At 32.6% G+C, this 16,673-nt stretch overlaps 2 protein-coding genes across 2 annotated transcripts in view; one reads left to right on the forward strand and one right to left on the reverse strand.

Moving 5' to 3' along the window:
• Window positions 1-6,835, forward strand: part of LOC129224630 (uncharacterized) — a 66,785-nt gene extending 59,950 nt beyond the window's left edge. Inside the window, exons 3-4 of the mRNA XM_054859115.1 lie at window positions 2,698-2,956; window positions 6,711-6,835. Of these exons, the coding sequence (XP_054715090.1) occupies window positions 2,698-2,956; window positions 6,711-6,811 (360 nt within the window). The 3' untranslated portion in view covers window positions 6,812-6,835. The remainder of the gene's footprint in view (window positions 1-2,697; window positions 2,957-6,710) is intronic.
• Window positions 1-16,673, reverse strand: part of LOC129224339 (elongation factor-like GTPase 1) — a 328,060-nt gene that overhangs the window by 250,846 nt on the left and 60,541 nt on the right. Inside the window, exon 20 of the mRNA XM_054858780.1 lies at window positions 12,219-13,029. Within this exon, the coding sequence (XP_054714755.1) occupies window positions 12,219-13,029 (811 nt within the window). The remainder of the gene's footprint in view (window positions 1-12,218; window positions 13,030-16,673) is intronic.

Below are 16,673 nucleotides of genomic sequence, written 5' to 3' on the forward strand. Positions count from 1 at the left end.
CTTGTCATGACTTTGTCTAGATTTCATTACTTTTTAGAGATAAACAAGCAGCTCCATCGAGACTTGGCTAGTTTTTTACAGAATGTTTTTGCTGGGATTTGACTTCTTTTTGTAGAAACATTTAATTTGTGTAATGTTCGAGTAGACTAAAGTTAGGCTAGATTAAATTAGAAGATGTGTCCCACTACGCTGGACTTTTGCAATGACAGTCGATTTTTTTATGCACCAACAGTAGAAGGGGGCATTACCATATCTCTAATACAGCTGAGGGTTCTTCATTAGATACTTCAGACTTTCGATTTTTGACATCAAATAAAACGGCCTACCGAGTTGAATATTTTTTGTAAAGGCGGTATGTCGATCTCTAATCGTTTGGTTAGGCTCTAGTGTTTTCTAATCAGGGTCACTCCAGATCTTCGATTAGCCTAGTTTTTATAGTTTTCCCTTTATGTGGCCATCAAACCCTAACTCTGTACCAAATTTCACCTCTCTGAGTTTATGGGAAGTACTAGTTCTATTTTGATGATCATGAGTGAGTGAGTGAGTGTCATAAATGCGAAACTTTGCTTTCGCTTAACTTCGGAACTAAATGACCTACAGATTTGAAATTTCGGATTTTAAGTATGTGATTATAACTTACTGGATGACGAAAATTTCTGCGTTCTAGTCTCATCAGAAAGTTCTCAAAAAGGGGCCTGAAAATGCGGCGAAATGGTTCCAGTAAAGGATGGTACGGCAGTGTTGCTTCGCGCTCGACTTGGCGGGGGCACTGCCGTGCCCCCCGATACTTTGTATGATGCATTTATACATTAATTGTTGTAAGTTTTCTCTGTAACTGTCCCTTAAATAGAATATCCCTTATTCAAAGGCAAATAGATGGAGGTCCCAATTCAAAGGGACTGTGACCAGAAAAAATGTCCGGTTACGGGTACCTAAACGGGTACCAAGCTCTATAGCTGTTCCTCACAGAAGTTGGACTGTACCATGTTTTTCAATTCATCCAAAAAACGTTTTTTTTTCTTTCATTCCGGATTTTAAACTTGCGGCAAGTTTTAGTCGTCAATAAACAATTTCGAAAACATTTTTTGACTACTCGCCAAGTTTAAATACGGGATCAAAGAAAGTAAAAAAATTGTTTTCAAAATGAATTGAAGAAGACGGGGCAGTTCAATACCCATGAGGAACTGCTACGGAACTTGTTATCTGTTGAAGTCTGAATCTTGTCAGTGACACCGTCTACCCAGAACCTCATTTTGATTGAACTTGGCTACTTTTCACATTTATGTTTTGTTTGGATATCATTATTCTTTGAAAGCTAAATTATAGTAATGTTCTTCTTTAGACAATTAAGTGTAAAAGCGCGTACAAATACATGACTTCCATTCCCCACTACCCTGCTTTTACGGTGCACTGGTTTCTTTTCATCATTTCGAAGATATTTCGATAACTGGGGGGTTTGGCGCTATCGTCAATAATATGGGCTATAATCATTTGCTTCTGTCACTATCAGCAAGGCCATGGCCGAACTAAATTAGCTCTTGGTCTTGGGCGACCACAAATTTGTCGACAACTGGGAAAATTGCTGACTCCTAGCTCTCAAAATCTTCCTGCAATTTCTACATTGTCTGGGGAACTATCGTAATGTAGATAATAAAATATGCAGAATTGGCGAAAACATTCCCCATTGCTTATAATTTCGTAATTATAAGAGATATATTCAAGAAATTCAGGATTATAGGTCTACTGTGCAGCTCTAATAAACACACAAAATTTCAAGCATGTAGATCTAATAGTTTTTGAAAAATGACGGAGTCGATTATTTCTTGATTTCGGAACTCGGCCTAAGTACTGGCGCCAAATTTGTGAGCCTTTAATAAATTAAAAAGAAACGAAACTGAAAGACGTAACTATGGCAACGCGAAATAAAACATCAGTAATTTTAATGGAGATTAGATTATTCGAACTTGAATTTTAACTGCTTATAATTTTTTTTCCTTTGGAGATAGAAGCTTAGTTTTTCGACCGTAAGTCGAGACAGATCTGGAGTAAAAAAAGGTCGCTCTTTCCATTGGTGTCCATATTTTACAGCAAGCAGCAAGTTTTAAGAATAAATTTTACAAAGAAAACGGAGCGCTTTAAGTTAGGTGGAATATCTTCTTAAGTTCTTTAGTGTATGACAAAAATAAAAAGCTAAGACAATCAGATTCTGAATTTTTTCCGGCATTGCACTAACTGATTTCCCTCTATTTCGGTCACTATTTGGCAAGAAAACTCGAAAATTTGGCTGACATTAAAAATACCATGTCCAGATATTTTGGTCCAAAACCAAACAAGGTGATTTTTATCGAATCAGGATTGAAAATATGTTTACCAGATGGCAAGAAGTTCTTGATAACGCGGATAACATTGATTAAAAATAAAAATTAGTTAAAAATTTAGGGTTTGACGAAAACGACATTACTTTTCAGCACCCCCGTAAAAAAGTCAACAACTTTTTTCAAAATCCTTACAAAAAAAAAACTAGTTAACATATCGTCTTAACCAGAGTGAAATGCCATATTAAATTGAAAAAGAAAATACTTGAATAGATAAACAAGAGAAGACACCTGTAGAAAATGTTAGAAGAAATTTGAAACGTATTTAAGGTGTTAAAGTAAATTTTTTATGTGCTACTTTATGTAATTTTTATTTGTTTAGAAAACTCAGACTTTAGTAAAAGTCTGTGAAGATGTGAACACCATGAAGTACTGTGACAAACCCCATGACTGGATGCTTTTTGCATTACAAAATACTAGGACTGGAAATGCTCAGTATTTAGTCTTATGCAAATGTCCTTCAAATGCGGTGATGGAAGGCCCAGTACTTCATACAAAGCCACCCTACGTGAGGATACCTGGCATCAGTGTATATGGAATGCTATGTGTCCAAGGAAGAAATAGTAGACTACACAAACAAAGTAAGTTTTTGATTAAAGTGAAAAACCAACATAAATAAAGCACAACGACAAAAGAGTTGAAAATCATTGAATTTCTCTCGTTGTGAATTCCTATTGGTTGACCCATTTGGTATAAATAAGTGTCTACGTGGTGACATTCAGTTCTCCAACGATTTTCTTGTTGTGTAATGTTTTTTTCCATTGATAAAGAGGCTCCTAGCCTTGAAATAGCTATACCCTGTATTTTCTTGAGAACTTGTGCTTTATTTACACTTGTTTTTCACTTTAATCATATTGTAGGACAAAGCTTATTTGATCATTTTTCATTTAAAGTAAGGTTTTATTTACGACTCATTTTCGCAATACCCAATCCCACACTTTTAAATTTCATTAAAAATCAAATTTTGTGATTATCACCAAGTATTTTTTAGCAATTGATTCTACACTTATTTGCACACTACAGTAGAGGTACTTAAGAGGTTTCGATTGCACATGGTTTAAGTTTTGGCACTTTTATTTTACATCGGTTTCCGGCTCAGTTTCCATTTTACGCGGATGCGGCAATGCAAACCAGATAAAAATTTTCCCCTCTTTCAAAATCCAAACTTCTAAATATTGCAGATTACACTTAATAAACTGCATTTTGGTGTACTAATAATCGAGCTTGGGCCACTGGTGACATTTTATGCGATTGATTCCAGAGCTCTTTCCAGGAGTAAAGTTATTAAACTCACACAGTTCAGAACTCACTGGAAGAAGAGCTTTTAGGAGTGACAAAGGAGGACTAAACCAACGAGGATACTGACATCAGTGACACAAAATCAAAAACGTAAACATTGAAATTTTTGCGCCACTCTGAGACAATAGAAATGATCTTTCTGATTTGTTAGGGAGGGAAGATTCTATCGTGGAAATGTCGCAAGTGATCATGGATGCGTTAATGCTCTGCAAAGAACTACAGAGAAAATTCTTAATAAACTGCCAAAAGACTATCATAGCCAGCTCCTTTTTATAAATAGAAAACGAAATCAATTTATGTTTTCTTTATGCATGTTGTGCATAGAAATCGATATAAGTACACATTAAACTTATTATGCAATTAGTCATCAGTAGAATTAAGTATTTTTTTTATCTACGGAACCTAACCCCTATTTTAACATTAATATTAAGTCCAAATTTACGCGGCATTTCCGCGGAACGTAACCCCCGCGTAAAACAAAGGTCTGCTGTATAATCAAGTATCAACGGTTTGGCACAAAACAATTATATGGGGTTTAAAAATATATCGACTACTCTTTTACACACGGAATGTATGAGAGTGGACAAATAAGTGTTAGTACACAAGAATTATCCTTATATAATGTTAATAAATTGCATAATGCATAGAAATCTAAGATTTACACCTGTGCTTGCATGCTTACAAACCAAATTATTTAAATCATCTAGCTACAAATCATAATCCACTCTGGTGTTGGTTTCTAAGAATCATAACCTTTTTGTTTTCAAAAAAAAAAAAAAAAAAAAAACCCCAGAAAAACAAGTAATTAAACAAGCAAAGCAAGCATGGTAGAGAATGAAATGTTTTGCTCTGTGAAGAAGGACCAAACTAAATTTACATATGTATCCAGATTCATTCCTTTCCCCATGGTCAGTACAGGGTACAGGCCCCTGCACGCTCTTGTAGGAAATTTTCTCTTACTATTCACAAAAATATACAAATTGTTATAGGCATTACAAAAATGAGAAAATTTGTGAATGGTGCACAATGAGTAAAACCTGAATGGAATTAAAGTAACATAGAGGCAATCCTGCTTGCAGAAATGTTGCAGATTTTTGAGAAAGTCAGTAGATTATTTCTTAGTTGGGGACGAAAAAAACCCTAAGATTTTTAAAGAAAATTAATTCTTATTTCAGTAAGCAAAAATTTGTACCATATATACTGGGATATAATTCACAGGTAACATGTACTTGTATTAAGCTTAGCATATTTTTTAAGTATGTCTCAGTGCTCATTTAGATTTCACGATTAATTTAATGTAGGTTTACCTTGCAGATTATTTTTGGGATTTTCAATTTATGTTTCAGACGGCAGAAAAATTTTGCTGGCAAGGAGGTAATGAACTCACACATAAAACTTGAAGAAACAGGTAGAAACAATCTTTTTCGGGCAGAAACATTAAGCGAAAATAAGGAAGGTGGCTTCACACCCTAGAATCTGCAGTTTTTGCCATATTGCCAATTTAGCATGGTAATACCCATATAAATATCAATATGAACAAAGGCAGTAGCGCATCTAGAAATTACTTTCTGGGTGGGGATTTTGACATTGATATTTCTTGTTTTACTTTTCAGCACAAAGGTATTTACTTAACTTAAAGGAAAATCTGTCCAATTGCCAACACTTTACGTCAAAAATATTAGTCATATACACTAACATCAACATAATGCACATCTTTTAAAAGCTAAGAACAACTCTAACAAGGACACATTTAACTATTTCTAAAAAGAAATGCATCGTGACTGGTACTTGTTGTATGCTTCAAGTTGCAACGACCTTTTCGACAAGGTGAAATTGACGCAGTCGCATCGTTTAGAGCTTAAGAATTTTATTTACTGCATCTGCACTTAACATTTTCAAGCAATTTCATCTTGTGTAAGATTAATGTTTTGGTGAAGGGCAATGATCGATGATGTTTTTCTGGATGTCAAATCCATGTTTAAATTACTTAAAAACACAAACCTAGAAATACTTGACATAATAATAACAAGCACTTGTAGGACAGTGGACAAGTATCTTTGCAATAATGTACAATACCATGATAAGCAACGCAAAACCTACAAATTGACATATGCAAAAGTAAAAGCCATATACTGGTGGCTATGCCATTACTAATAAAAAAAAATCACTTCCTCTTTTGTTCACATTGATTTGCACATAGTGTATATATGCATGTAACTTCCCTTCCCTCCAAAAGAGAACTCTGACCTATTATGACTAAGAATAACTTCTTTTCGGAAGTTTTACGGTTGCAAAAAAGAACAAATGATGGCAGTGGACCAATGGCTACCATTTGCAAATAGTTTAACAAACTTCATATAAATGTGGAAAGTTACTTTTTTTTTTAAATACAAGCTCTTTTTCACTTTTTTATTTATTTAAAATATAGATTGTTGAACATTCAATCAACTTTCAATAGCTGGAAGCCTTATAACTTGAATAATCCCTTGTCTTAAAGTTTCCATTAGGTCCCTATACTCATGAGAAGGCTGTGGAAACTTCCGACAACTCGAACTACCAATGACTCTAAGGTTTTAGCCAGTTTCTTGGGACTTTGAGTTATCGAGAGTTGACTGTATTACGTTTGATTCTTTTACACTTAATAGTGTACTTCAGCACGCTAATCATTTGGGTGACTAGAGGGGTCAATGACCCCCTTTGGATTATTAGAAACATAATTAAGCATTTTTGTATGTATTTTGTTGTTTTTACCCTTTAAAGAGTATTGAATAATAAATAAAAACTCTTAGTCCCCTTCCCTTTAAACATTTAAAAATGACGAGTCTGTATTTAAGGAGACTAAATTATTTTTTTTAATGAAAATCCGAAAAAAAAGGCATCTAAAAGTTATATTCTAGAAGTAATGGTATCTTAAATGAGAAACCTTTTTTTCAGGCATAACATTGCTGTAAATTTTAACTGATATTTTCAATATTTATGTCTGAAAATTAATTATTTTTATTGCCTATGTTGGGTCTAATATTTTTTTCTTTTCAGGTTATCCTCCAACACCTTGGGATAAAATCAGGGAAATATATCACAGCATGGTTCCCAGAAAAGGAAGAATATTTAGTTCTTTTGGTGATATGGGCAACTGATATGGACTGATAAAGAAAGAAGGACCACAATCTATGTAAATGAACAAAAGCAGGGGCAACGGCTTTGTTCTGACTGTGATTATTGTTTAATATGTGTGGTTAAAGATTCAAATGTGGAACTGAATCACAGAAAGTGCAAAGCATGTGAAATGAACTCTGGAGGAAATATTTTTATTTGAACAGACAAGGTTTTATGCTTTTCAAACAAAAATTTTCCATGTTCAATGTAAATGGTTATGGCACAAATAATTTAAAACCTTAGAGATTAAAAAAGCATGTACCTCTACTTGGGAAATTGGAATACGCTAATAGTACAGGCATATAACTAAATGAAGCACAGTGGCAAATTTACATATTTGGGGGTCGTCGCAATGCACTTTTGGAGAACCCTTTATTTATTTCAACACTATGTAAAACATTTATCATGTGCATTTTTGGTTTTCTTTAAGGCCCCTATAGTCGTGGGGGCCCCTCGCAATTGCGACATTGTAAATCCACCATTGCTAAAGCATAGTTTCAAATCCCCGCCCGATGCAATTTAAAACATATAATTGCTTAAATACATAAAATTTCTATAATTATATGTATCATACTACAGTAACTTTTTGATTTCATAATAATTGATTTTATTTATGATTTTTTTCTTCTCAGGAAAGAACTACTTCTACCACATATTAATACACAACTAAATCAATTTATTATATTTAAATACAGCAAATTCATGTTAATAATTGCTAGTTCCCATAAAGCATTTCAAATCATTTAGCATAATTAACAAATGTAGTGTAATAATAGTAATTTTAGTATCATCATTATTGAAACTATGTCAATTTACATTGAATCAAACATTGCAAGGGAAATGTTTGGATGCAAATGCAATTTTTTTTCCAGATAAAGAAAATGTAGGTTTGAATTTTTTTTTAGCATTTTTCATGCTTAACTTCAAATTACCCTTATTTTTAATGCATGTAACATTTTTAGATGTAATAAAATGTTTAAAAATGTAAATAAATAAATAAAGATAATAATAGACAAGTTCAATGAATCGCTAAAAGATTTGATCAATATGAACAAATGCTAATTTATAGGGATATTTGTAACTATGCACTCATTTAGATTCATTTGAAATTGTTATGATTTTTCAAATCAAAATTTCAAATCTTTTTGTATCAAATTATTTTTCAAAAAAAAAAAAGTCAACAGAGTAAGCAATTTACGGGGAACAGTATATTATTATCCACAATTAAAAATAAATAATAATAACAATAAAAATAATGAAATCATTTATCAAAGTAGCCCTGAGCTCCTAATTTACTGGGCTCATAGAGAAACAAAGTAGATCTTGTCTGTTACGCCATAATCATAAAATTGCATGTTTAACTAGTGTTGCCTCTGATCTCTTCAGCCACATATATTGCAATAACTCATACCAGGTTGTTGAGGCTTACACTTAAAAGAACAATTTTGTCCATTTGTTTAGTACACAATATTGGACATTCAACTTTAATGCAACAAAGTAGCGCATTATGAAATAATTCCTAATCATGTGGAAATGTGCCATTTTGTAAAACAGTATTTAAATATTTATCATCAATACAAACACAGTTGCATTATTTATAGTAATATTAGTATTTATTTTACTTATTTATTGCATAAAATGAAGAGTGCAAAATGTCTTCACTTTCATTTTTTATTATTATATTTTTTTTCTTGTATGCATGTTTTAATCAAATAAATCACAATTCATTAATTACTGTAAATGTGTGTTTCCTTTTTGCTTTTTTAAGATCAATGAAGCGTGATGAATTTTAGCACAACTGCACCAACAAAAAAACATATAAATGAATAAAAACAAAATATTCTCTTTCAATACTAGGACCAAACAAGTTGTGAAAATCCAGTTCTTTCAGTACACAATAATAGTTAAAAACATTTCTTCGTAAACTCTTATGTTCTTTTAAAACCCTACTCTAATAATAGTTGTAGCTGATTTTCAAGTTGTACTAACAATTTAAAACTTCTTTATAGATCCTAAACATTCAATGTGCAACTGATCAATCTGAATACTTGATATATAATGAAAATCCATTAAAAAAAAAGAAGTATCACTGAACCCAAGATCAGTTGCACTGGATGTTTCGTACACCCCAGCAGCAAAGAAATGGTGCACTACAAAAAACAGACACGAGTGTTTTCAAGTGAAAGGAATAAAATCATGATATATGCATCAGTATTTTTCATGAAATATTATATAACTAGTCGACCCGTGCGGAACTCCGCACTGTGCTTCAAATCGTTTCATAAGGCATTTCGCTCTTTAAGAATTTCAAAGGAAGAACATTATGAAGAAGAACCGAAAAAAAAGTAAGCGCAGAAGAGAAGGCATGTAATTTAAAGACATCAGTAACAAAACCTCGTTAAATACAACGTTGTGATAATTTGATCATAGCTCCCCTTTTAATCGTACATATTTTCAATGCAAACATAAATGTCATTAAAAGTGTGGCTGAGTGGTGACTCGTGAAAAATCAATAATTGTGCATGTGAAAAAACAGGTTGTGGCAAATACAGTCCTGCACATGTCAGCATCTGACGGGAAAAAAAGAAACATTAAAGACATATTTATTGGCACATATTCGAATTGGTGCCATTCTGACTAACAGCCCGAAACCCCAACAAACCTAGCAATTGCGCCTTCCTTTTCGAAAGCTATTCATTGAAGGAATGCGCAGTAAAAAACAGCAAAAAAGCTTTTTGCCAAAAAAAAAAAAAAATAATAAGATCATGCATCTGTGTTTTGTCATTAACCAGCATGATACGATTTAAAATTATTCGCAAAGCATGGAATTTGATTAAAGAATGATGAAGATCTCACGTAGCGATTGAAACAAACATTCTAGAGAAGTAATAAATTTGATTGAAAATAAGTGTTTTTATCTTTGAATATTGAACTATTTCACATAGAAGGTTGCTTTAACCGTTACGGCTTAAATGCCCTCACATGTTTCTCTTTTAATCGAACACTTAAAATTCAGAACCAAAACCAGTTGAACTGAGTCCGTTCTTAAGTGTAATTTTTCGAACGTAGACAAAATGTATTTTTTTTTTTCAGCAGAAAGCAGAGGAGCAGAAAATAATTTCTTGCTAATGAAGTTGATAATACTTTTAATGCTTTATATCGTATTCGCGCGAATAAAAAATTAAAGGTTTACTGAGTGAAACTCGTAGTTTTAATCGGGCGTAGTATTTTTTCATTTGTACAAAATGTCGAACACTGCTATTAGAAACATCTACATTTTAGCATACAATAAAAATGTTTTTCTGCACAAAAAGGATTTCTTTAGGTAAATCTAATACTTTTTTATGCTTACATTATGTTGAGTGGTCTGGATGTAGTCAAAGAACACAGTTCGATTAACAATCAACTTATCCGAATGATAACTGTAGCCTGCATAAAGGAGTCGAAACACCAAGTAGCATTCCCACTGCATTTATTTTATTAGGTGTGTATGTTATGAGCACATAAAATGCGTAATACTAATATAAATTTGATATTATGTCGGACAGCCCAAGCTTGCCCGAAGTTCAAATAGTTTATAGCCGAACGCTCTACCGAAAAAAATTTATCAATTAAACCGAACAACTAAGTCCAATGCTGTTAAGCTTTATTAAAATATGAACACACACAAAGGCTTTTTTTTTGCCGAAAGCGACGTAAAAAATGGAAAACTGCATTAGAACTTTGCTTTAAAAAATGCATAAGAACTACGGGCAGCATCAAGGTTTTGAAACAGCAAGAGGCAATTTCGAAAACTTGAATTTTCGACCGTAAGTCTTTTTTTCGTCATGGGACAGCCTGATAAGTTTTAAAATGAGAGGGGATTAATATATAAGATAAGATATTGAAGAAAAATGCTTTTATTTTTGAAAATTTTTACAATTTGTTATCGCAGGCTGCTTAAACCGTTATAACTTAGATGGCAGCACGTGTTCATCATTTAACAGCACGGTTAAAATACAATATAAATTGAACTATGCTCTTTTTTAAGCGTAGCTTTTCGAATGTAGTAAAAATGTGATAAGCTATTTGTTTTTTAGCAAAAAGAAGAAAAAAATATATATTTTACCCTTCAAATTGAGGTAGTATTTTATTTATTTGTACAAAGAGTCAAAAACTCATTAGAAGAATCTATATTTCAATATACGATTTATTATTTTTTTTCTGAACAAAAAACAATTCTATTGTAGTCTGAAATCTTAAACCTGTTACTTATATTTTCGCTTATATTATGCTTTAATTTTCTTTCCAGAGCCAAAGCTTCAAAAAAAAAAAAAAAAAAAAAAACACGTGCAATTTCGCACAAAATCACTGAATGTTTTCATATCAGCAAGGAGCATTTCCTTCTCATTTATTCTATTCCCTCATAGTTGTTCTTCATTTATTTCAGTGTTCATGTAATGCGCGATATTTCTCTAATTTTTTTGTTGCAGATTGTCCGGACGTGGGCCCGAACACGTAATCTCCTGGTTACGAAGAGAACGCTCTGCCGATCAAGCTACTCAGCTCTGTCGGTCATAGCGCAAATTAAAGTTATAAGTTTGACCGAAAACCTTATTCTGGTTCTTTAAAACAGGTTTTTCGGCTAAAAGAAACAATTTTTACACCTTGGGTCTATTTTTCGTCAGTAGCCAGCACCATAAGCTATAAAATTAGCCGTAAATCAAAGAAATCGATCAAGAATTGAGGGAAATTTGGCGTAGAAACCAAAAACAGGCTACAGAAATAATATATAAGGATTTCATGAATTCCAACTACATATTTTTAGAACTTGAAAAAATAGATTGAAAATGGTTTAATAAATAAAGTATGTGATGGTAAGTCTTCATAGCAGAATACGATCGATAAAAAAGCAAGACAAGATTTTAAATATAATTCGCGTTTTAAAACCTTTGCTATTCAAAATGTTTAAGAGCAATATACATTATCACTATTAAACATCTTGAAACACAAAAGCAAACTTTAAAATAATTTCACGCATAATTTTTTTTAAAATTATATATATATATATATATATATATATATATATATATATATATATATATATACTCCAACATCTATTTAATTACATTTCTATCTTAAAGTTTTCTCAATTCCTAAGGTTCTAAACCCTTTTTAGACATGTATAATTTGAAGGAGCAAAAAGGTTAATTACATCCCAATCTATAACTAAACCTTGCACAAAAATTTTAAATTGCAAAAAATTATAATGAAAATAAATGATCTGAAACATGATAAATTTATGGCACTGAATTCTACGACACTAATTATGTCCCTCAAAACACATTTATAAAAACTCAAGGCTGACATTAATGCAAAAATATATGAATAATATGAAACAGAACTTACCTAGCATCTCCATAGTGACTTGGATGTTACAACTAAACACAGCTGCCATCAACCGCTGAGGTTGAGCTTGAAATGCCTTTTTGCAAGCTTCTTTCACAGTTGACATAATCTGTCCAGTGAATGGTCCAAAGGGCATACTATTTACACTACTAGGTCCGCTCGAAGCAATGCTTGCAGTGTCAGACACATTTGGATTTGCTTCACTTGCAACATCAACTGAATCACAAACACTCATATCAGTCTTCAGACCGACATCGCTCTCAACAACAGTTGAAAAGTCTTTTTCAAAACCCCAGTCCTCAACAACAAAGCACACTCCCATCATAGGTTCATCACACAGAGGTCCACAAAGCGTGGCCAGCTGAAACCCACTGATGAAAGTGCTGTCATAGTTGAAGTGTATAGTCTCAGAAACCGACTCTGATGTCCTTGAAGTCCATATTGAAGGACGTTTGTAACTAGGAATTTTATTCAGTAAAATATTAGGACCACATCTTCTAGGTCCAAATGACCATATTCGGTCTACAGCACCTTCCCATTCACTACCAGCACTATCCAACAATTCTTGTAGTTTGCTTTTTAGAGTCTGTATTGCTTTTAGAGTGTCTTCTGTTAAAATGCTCTCATTGTCACAACCAGTTGAGTAATAAGCTTGATCTAAGATTTTAAGTAAATTTGAATTTGATTCCAATAATATAGTAACATCTGGGGGTAAAGGTTTGGCTTGCATTCGAACATACGACATTTTGTTAGGTGTTTTTAAAATTATATATTCTGTCCTTTCACTGTTGCTTTCTTTCTGATTGTCAACCTAAAGAACAATAATAGTACACAAGTATTTTAATATTACGCTGCATCAGGACAATGATAGTATACAAGTATTTTAATATTAAGCCGCATCAGTACACGGTTCTTAAATATATATTTCAAACAATTAATAAGATCGAAAAAAATATAAATAAATAAATAGGAAAATTATGCAGAATAAATTTAAGAGTAACTCTTCTCTCTCCCCCCCCCCCCCCCAAAAAAAAAAAATCTGTATTGCAAAGAGGTAGATCAGTTTTCATTCATCCATCCCAAAAATGGAGGGGGGAGGGAACTTTCTTTAAAATAAAATTTTTGTGTTCCCTCAAAAGAAGAAACAAGAAGAATGCTCAGTTTTATGTTTTCCTTGATTTCTGTGCTTTCCCCCCAACTTAATATAAGTATTTGAATAATACAAATTTTTTGAACTTCTGAGGAACATGCTACATGAAAAATTCCCACCACCTCAGCCAACACTTTACTTTACAATGCCTATTTATTGCATTCAACAAAAGTTATCGGCAGTCCATTTAGGCTTAAAGGCATGCACAGGCAAAATTTCTTAGTGATTATGTTTTGATTTTGTGTGTGTTCCATAAGTAGGAACATTACCACTAGAGCTCCACTGCAAGCATCAACTGAGGTGGCCTCTTTCTTGTTTTTATATTGAATACCATTTTTTCGTACTTCAGGTGCCAGAATGCCTCATTAAGTTTTCATTAAACTTATATCAAACCTTTTGTTCAGCCAGTACAGTAATTACATCAAATAAGCATCAAGCAATGATTTAGAGATTTGAGAAACACATTATTAGGAATATTTTGCAGGAACAAATAGTTTAAAGTTGTAATTAACAGTAGTTTTGGTCAAAAAATATTGCTTAGTACATCAACATTACTGTCAGAATTCATTCTGCCTTGAAAAAAAAAATATGGGAATAGTTTCTGTCCATTGCAAAATTTCCTCAGACCATAACTGAGTCGCCTCCAAATATACACTTTGAGATTACTTTTCCTTCACAGAGATCGTACCAGAAGTAGCAAAAACCATCTAGTCCATCCTAATTAAACTTTTTCTCACCGAAAAACATTACATTATCCCACCTTTTACCTTTAACAATACACTTTTGACTCGCTCAACCCTTGGTCTCTTATGAACTTTTTTAAGAGTCTGTCATGACATTAGTTTCACATAATAAAACCTTTTCTCTTTTTGTAAAAGATGTTGAACAGTTCGAAAACTGCATCATAACTTGAATTCCCATCTAATATCTCTTGATGTTTGTTTTTTGGAGCAAGCTCGTCTCAGGGGCAGATCCAGACAGAATTCTCGGAGGGGGCCATTTGGAACTAGTTTGTTGTGGCCATCACGAAACTTTCTTCTATATTTTTCTTTTCTTTTTTTTCTGAACCCTCCCCATGCTTGACGAGGAAGCAATATTCCCAACAAAAACAAAATTACACATGCAAAAACTTGACGACCATCCCAATGTCTGAATTATTGCCAAAGCAAAGCAAAGAGCTAAAATTGAAAGTTATTTTAAAAGCCTTGCTTGAATTAATTACAAATATTTTATTTGTTAACAAACATAAGATGGCAACAGTTAAAAATTTTAAATCATTGAGATTATATTTCCGATCATTTCCATACAATTAAAATCACGAGAAATACGCAGACGATAATCTATTACGATTTATCTTTCTTATTGTTGCATTAATAAAGCTATTTTTATTCGCTAAAAAATAATGATAATAAAAATAAATCAGCACCTCTTGGCGCGATTGGCGCCAAAATTGAACCAAAGCTTGTTTACATACGGATTCACATATATTCCAAATTTCAACCAGAACGTAGCATTACTTCTTGAGATAGGGCACTCACAATGGAAAAAAAGAACGGGCGATTGTGCTACCCCTTTTTAGCTGTTGACACCAGAATAAAATCAGCTCTTATACCCACTAAGGGCTACTCGCCGATAAATTTTTCTTTCATTCCGTTCACTATTTCTTGAGATACAGCAGTCACAATTGACGACAAAAAACGTTCTATAGCTCAACCCCCGTTTGAGTTATTGACACCTAGTGATGTAAAATACCTGGGTATTTATTTTTAGGGGTAAATACCCAAAATGGGTATTTACCCGGGCATTTATTTCAAAAATTTATATTCAACTAAAATACTTTTCTGTATGTATTCCACTATGTATATATACAGGGTGTTTTGTTTTAACCTTCAAAACCTCTATTTTTGCAACCGTTAGGTCTTCCAATTGCAAAAATGTTCAAAATCAGATGCAGACTTAAGATATTGAAAATTTGAAATAAAAATAAAAAGAAGTAAAAAAATACAAATTTTAACCTTTTACACGGGATCAGGTCCTCTGACTTATATTTAGGGAAATAATCTCCGTTGAAAAACCCTTACAAAAAAAGTTTGACATTAGTACGACCAATATTCACTGAGATAAAAAAAACGCAGTGTTTTGTGACTTACACCACTTTACACTCGCCCTCAGTAACATCTTTTGAGGGAAAATATAGCAGTTAATGAGTGTTCATATAAAATTATATGTGTGCAGAGTGTGGTTTTTCAAATTGTTCAAGGTTTTGCAGCGTGTTTTGCGTATCATGGCGTAACATTGGCATGAATTTTTTAATAGAAATGAAAAATGTAAATACCTTGTGTTTTTTACTTTGCCAACCTATCATTCTTCTGAAAGGGTAATAAGTTCTAATCTCATCTTCTGCATGGTCCCTTAAAACTTTCAAATGGAATATCTCCTTGAGTTTTGGTTGCACAAATGTCAAGTTTTTTTTTGTGTCAGTAAGTTTTAAATGCAGATCATTTCTCTAAATATAAGTTAGGGGACCTAGGGCCATAAATTTTGTAGTTTTTGACTCATTTTTATTTTTGCTTCAAACTTTCAATATCTTTACTCTGCATCTGATTTTGAATATTTTTGCAATTGAACGTATGCATCTAGGACTAACGGTTGCAAAAATAAAGGTCTTGCAGGTTAAAACAGAACACCCTGTATAACCAACCATATACAGAACAATAAATTTTCCCCTAAAATTTGTATTTTGATCACATATTTAAAGAATTATTGTGTAAAACAACTCAGCAAGCTAATATGATATTCACATTAAATGTGTTGGATATGCCTAATCAATGTTGATAGTTAAATTTCACATATAAAAAGCCATTCAACAAAAAGTAAAAAGCTTAACTGGTTACAAAAAAAAAAAAAAAAAAAGCAAACATCTTCTCCAATTATGGCATTGAAAAGAAAGATTCTTTGATTCACGATATGTTTATTTCATAATTTCATTAAGTCTTTCAATAAAAAATACTATAAACTGTGTAATACATATGTATGTATCAGTTTTACCAATTATTTCATATTTACATTTGAAAAAAAAATTTCTCATTCAATTTTTGCATTTTTTTGTAAAATACCCAGTTTTTGGGTATTTACCCAGGCCTTGGGTAAATACCCGGGTAAATACCCAAAAAATATTTACCTACCCGCTGGGTATTTACCCGATCCACATCACTATTGACACCAAAATTGAATCAACACCTGTTCCTGTTAATGACAACATATGGACCAAATTATGTTTGATTCCGCCAGTTACTTCATGAGGA

The sequence above is a fragment of the Uloborus diversus genome, chromosome 6, assembly GCF_026930045.1.
Source record: "Uloborus diversus isolate 005 chromosome 6, Udiv.v.3.1, whole genome shotgun sequence".
NCBI lineage: Eukaryota > Metazoa > Arthropoda > Arachnida > Araneae > Uloboridae > Uloborus > Uloborus diversus.